The sequence below is a fragment of the Notothenia coriiceps genome, unplaced genomic scaffold (genome assembly GCF_000735185.1).
Source record: "Notothenia coriiceps isolate Sejong01 unplaced genomic scaffold, NC01 NC01_scaffold00031437, whole genome shotgun sequence".
NCBI lineage: Eukaryota > Metazoa > Chordata > Actinopteri > Perciformes > Nototheniidae > Notothenia > Notothenia coriiceps.
Window position 1 is genome coordinate 1 of NW_011364138.1, and position 5,217 is coordinate 5,217.

At 40.6% G+C, this 5,217-nt stretch overlaps 1 protein-coding gene across 1 annotated transcript in view; it reads left to right on the plus strand.

Annotated features, from left to right (window-relative positions):
• Window positions 1-20: 20 nt before the first annotated feature.
• LOC104959943 (H(+)/Cl(-) exchange transporter 4-like) overlaps window positions 21-5,217 on the plus strand; it is a 15,039-nt gene continuing 9,842 nt past the window's right edge. The window contains exons 1-5 of the mRNA XM_010787849.1: window positions 21-60; window positions 173-593; window positions 1,661-2,098; window positions 2,214-2,660; window positions 3,707-4,106. Coding sequence (XP_010786151.1) covers window positions 21-60; window positions 173-593; window positions 1,661-2,098; window positions 2,214-2,660; window positions 3,707-4,106 — 1,746 coding nt within the window. The remainder of the gene's footprint in view (window positions 61-172; window positions 594-1,660; window positions 2,099-2,213; window positions 2,661-3,706; window positions 4,107-5,217) is intronic.

Consider the following 5,217-nt stretch of genomic DNA (forward strand, 5'->3'; position numbering starts at 1 on the left):
AACGGCAAAGTGACTTCAATATGAGGCTGATTGACTTCACTGTGTTCTGCTCACTAGCAGGTATTTGTAGACATTTAGCAGAAACACTCCCTATCAGAGTCTCTCTCTGCTGTTGATATCCTCTGATAACAAACTGTTCAATTCTACTTCCAGTTTCTGGTTTGGATCTCAGGTGGACTCTCAGGTGGAGTCCAGTTCTTTGGGACTCTGTTCTGTGCAGCAGCAGAGAGAGAGCAGCAGACAGGAGAGAAGACACTGCAGCTGTTATCATCAGTGTGCACATATCCATCATTCCCTCTTACTGATGAAGAGGGTGATGAAGAATATCAGAGTGGTTTCCTGCTGGATCTGTACTCCCACCTGAAGGACTATGAGACTGAAACAGGTCTGAGTGTCCTTCCATCGTTACAGTCTGTTCTCCAGTCAGTTCCTGCAGTCTGGTCCATAGACCTCTCAAAGAGAAAGAGCTCCATCCTGCTGGAAGTGCTGAGACTCCAACCAGAGAAGAAACAAGTGGAGCTGAGAGGCTGCTCAGAGGAAGAGAGTGAAGTGAGGACTTTGCTGCAGTGTCTGCCTTATATCTCACAGATCAGGTCAGTCAAAAAAATACTTTATATTTATTAACTAGGGTCCGAGAGCAAACAACGTAGGGAGGACCCTATTGGAATTGTAGGAATTATTATATTTCTTGTTATGAAAGAATTGTCTTTTTGAGGAATATTACATTCTCTTTGAATTAAACGTGGCACCAAATGCAATCTTGGTGTCGCTTTGCCGTGGCAAAATAGCTCAACAGAGACCCCTGGAAGGCAGCCCCTGCCCTGGGTTTGTCCTACATTTATATATTATTTTGGAAAGGAAGCATGTAAAGAAAACTAAGAAAGGTCCACGAGGCATACTGTTAACCAACAGGAAGTTAGCCCTTTAGAATTTGACAGCATTTTGTCTCCTACACATTTCCTCTGATCAACCCTAAAATCTTTCAGTGCCATCTTTAGACCTTAAAGATCAAAAGTTATTTATAGCTTAACTCTCCATTGAACTCCCTTGCTGTGGCGTGGTCGGGAGAAAAAAAGCATTTACTCATAAAACAGAAAGTGCAACTGGAGCCTAAATTCTCCAATATGCTCCAGATCTCTCAAGGATAATACGAGTCCAGGCCAGCAGACATCAACAAGGCAATATTGATTCAGTGACAAAGTGCCAACTACTGGCAACAGGAAGTTAAGCGTTGTGTATTTTTACCTCTTCCTCCCCGCAGATTAGGAAATCCTTTTGAAATGTATAATCATCTTCAATTTTAGATTCAACCCTAACACAGTTGACACTACAAAACATGTTGAAAGTGGGAAGGTAAAGAGTTCACATTGCTAAATAGTGATCAGGTGTAGAAAGTGTTTACTATGAGTAATTGTAACTACTAGTAATTAAGTTAATAATTAAACTCGTCAGTGCTGTATTCTGTCAGGTCAATCTGAACTTTGATCTCTTGTGTTGCCCTCCAGAACATTTTCCCTTTTTTTACTTTTCATTCAGACTTTCTGCCAAAGATGTGGAAAATTAAACAGCACAACATTTTAAACTGTAACTTTGCTTAAACTGTAACTTTATACAGTTTGATAGTACATGCAGTGTTTAATACACGTTTGTTATCATGCAGCTTCAGGAGGACCCACAGAGCTCCAGGACTACAGGGCCAGGAGCGACGCTATGAGAAACTGAAGAGACAAGAAAAGCAGCTGTTTCTGGATTTATGCCTGAAAGCAGCTACTCTCATTCAAGGAGAAAGCGTTCACAATGAAGTGAACAACCTCATCTCTCTGTTTTCTTTTAACTATGATATACATAACATCCTTCTGGATTTGTATCAACACGTCAAAACTCAAGAAAGTTCAGCTGTTATTCAAAAACTGAAGCCATTTTTCCAGTCAGTTCCTGCAGTCTGGACCATAGACCTCTCAGAGAGAAAGAGCTCCATCCTGCTGGAAGTGCTGAGACTCCAACCAGAGAAGAAACAAGTGGAGCTGAGAGGCTGCTCAGAGGAAGAGAGTGAAGTGAGGACTTTGCTGCAGTGTCTGCCTTATATCTCACAGATCAGGTAAATGGTAATCTGCACATTCAATTTAACTTAATTTAAACCACAGCTGATGGAGAAAAAGTTTGTATTTGATTGAAACCTAAAATCACAATCTCTTGATTCCTTGTGTTTTCAGTTTTGTGCCTCAGTTATCAGAACCTTCAGGTGAACTCCAGTTCTTTGGGACTCTGTTCTGTGCAGCAGCAGAGACAGAGCAGCAGACAGGAGAGAAGACACTGCAGCTGTTGTTATCAGTGTGCACCTATCAAACAACAGCTTTAACCGACATAGTTTCTTATTATTTTAAGAGGAACCCTCAGTGTGATTTCCTGCTGGATCTATACTCCCACCTGAAGGACTATGAGACTGAAACAGGCCTGAGTGTCCTTCCATCATTACAGTCTGTTCTCCAGTCAGCTCCTGCAGTCTGGACCATATACCTCTCAGAGAGAAAGAGCTCCATCCTGCTGGAAGTGCTGAGACTCCAACCAGAGAAGAAACAAGTGGAGCTGAGAGGCTGCTCAGAGGAAGAGAGTGAAGTGAGGACTTTGCTGCAGTGTCTGCCTCATATCTCACAGCTCAGGTCAGTCAGACAGATCATGTACATGTATTAATATTGTGTATATTTATTCAGATTCTGAAATATAAATAAACTGATAATCGACAGTGTTTCAAAAAAGACATTATTTTAATTCACAAATAAACATGATTTAGATAAAGCTGAATAAAATCAGTCTCACTTATCACAGTCTTCTTCCTGTTTGGAATAATGAAATAATGTGAATCATAAAAAGAATAATGCTGCTCTGATACAACAAGACAGTCCTGCTAATACCTCCTCAGACTGCAGCTATCAGAATAAAGTAGATTCAGGATGAACTGTAACAGATTTAGGAGCTGAGTGATAGATTCATTATCCGGCCAAAATATTGCTTTCAGCCAATGAATGAAGTGTAACTGAGCAGGAGGTTCGAACAGTGATTGGTTAAGATGACTGAATGAGGGGATTTTACCCAAGTGGCTTAGTAGCTATTTTCTAAAAATCTCTCTGTCATCAGGAAGTGAAAAGGTTATCACTATGAAGAGATGATTACCGTAATTTTCGGACTATAAGGCGCACCTGAATATAAGCCGCAGCAGCTAAATTGAATGATGTGTACATATATAAGCCGCACTGGACTATAAGCCGCAGGTGTTTTAATGTTTCATTACCATATGTAAGGGTTCGTGCACAGAGGGGATTGTCGGGAAAGAGATGGCTGTTTGAGGAAGCTCCCATTTATTAACATTTCAAGGCAAATTCAAACTTTCAACATTTTCCAAACACACAGGACTTTGCGATACACTATGTCAGTCAAATGTGTCGTGTACAAGACATCCGTATGATAACGTGATTTAACCATTGTGGAACTTTATGGCCAATACGTTTATACGTTGAACCCAAACAACNNNNCCATTAAAGGTATTTGTAAGCTTTTAGCCAATACACTCCTTATCAGTAAAGCATGGCTCTTTGTGTACTGTTGGCATCATCTGATAACAACATGTTCAACCCTTACATCATTACAAATACATACAAATCCCACATTTTTATCAATAAAGTACATTTTATCTTGATTCTTGTTCCAGTTACTCTCTGAGGTTTGGAGACTCAGATGAAGTCCAGTTCTTTGGGACTCTGTTCTGTGCAGCAGCAGAGAGAGAGCAGCACACAGGAGAGAAGACACTGGAGCTGTTATCATCAGTGTGCACATATCCAACATTCCCTCTTCCTCACAAATCTCATCCTGGTGCTGTAGAAAAGTATCAGGGTGATTTCCTGCTGGATCTGTACTCCCACCTGAAGGACTATGAGACTGAAACAGGCCTGAGTGTCCTTCCATCATTACAGTCTGTTCTCCAGTCAGCTCCTGCAGTCTGGACCATATACCTCTCACAGAGAAAGAGCTCCATCCTGCTGGAAGTGCTGAGACTCCAACCAGAGAAGAAACAAGTGAAGCTGAGAGGCTGCTCATACGGAGAGAGTGAAGTGAGGACTTTGCTGCAGTGTCTGCCTCATATCTCACAGCTCAGGTCAGTCACACAGATCATGTATATTTGATGATATAATGTGGATTTCTTAAGAAATACAAATATAAAAGACATGTGATTATGGGCAGTGTTTCAGAAAGAGACAATAGTGCTTCACTTCTGAACATGGTGTAGATGAATAACATTTCCCAGTTCAGTCATTATTTGAAACCACAGTCTTCTACCAGTTTGAGAATAATGAAATGATGTGAATCATAATGAGAGAACTTAAGCTCTGAGACAGCAGCACCATCATGCTCATGCCTCATTCAGAAATAAAGACACATACAAACACAAATAAACTTGCTGATAAAACTGCTCTCAGCTGTTTAACATATCTCTGCAGCTTATCAAAAATCAGTTGTAAGAAAAACAAATGTTATTTCACAGATAGAAGAGGTTGCATCTCTTGATTCAAATAAAGAGTAATTCAAAGTATAAAGGCACAACAAGTATTACTCCATGTATCTACCTCTTTCACAGATACTAGAATCAACTGGACTGACACTAATGACACTTCTAAAGACTGTATAGTGAGCTTTGAATAAAGACTTCAGACACATGAACGATCCTAACTGAAAGTCATCAGAGACAGAGGAGGTGTTACTAAACTCTGATTCACATTTGTATTCTCTCAGGAGCAAAGTGAACAGTTTCATGATGTGATGTTCTCTTCTACGTGATAGTGACTCTAGATGTTGTTGTTCCACTTTTGACATTATTATATTGGGAGTATCATTTTACATACAAAACGTATTCACAAAGTAAATCACCTCAGGTGAACAGAATCACTGGGACAGGGTGTCCGCGGGGTCTTAAAAAAGTATTCAAAGTTGATAAATCAATTTAGCGAAAATTAAGGCTATTAAAAAGTATTAAACGGCATTTTCCAAGGTATTAAGAAGTCCCACCACAGCAACGACAACATGAAACACCCTTTAATTTACTGAAACGACATGTCGGGAACCCCCTCAAGGCAGCCCCCATAGCGCGCCGTAAAATGCTGCTTCTTATTTTAAGTTTCGTTGCCTTGCTCCGCTCTGTGGGGGGGGGAGGTCCCAAGGTGGGTA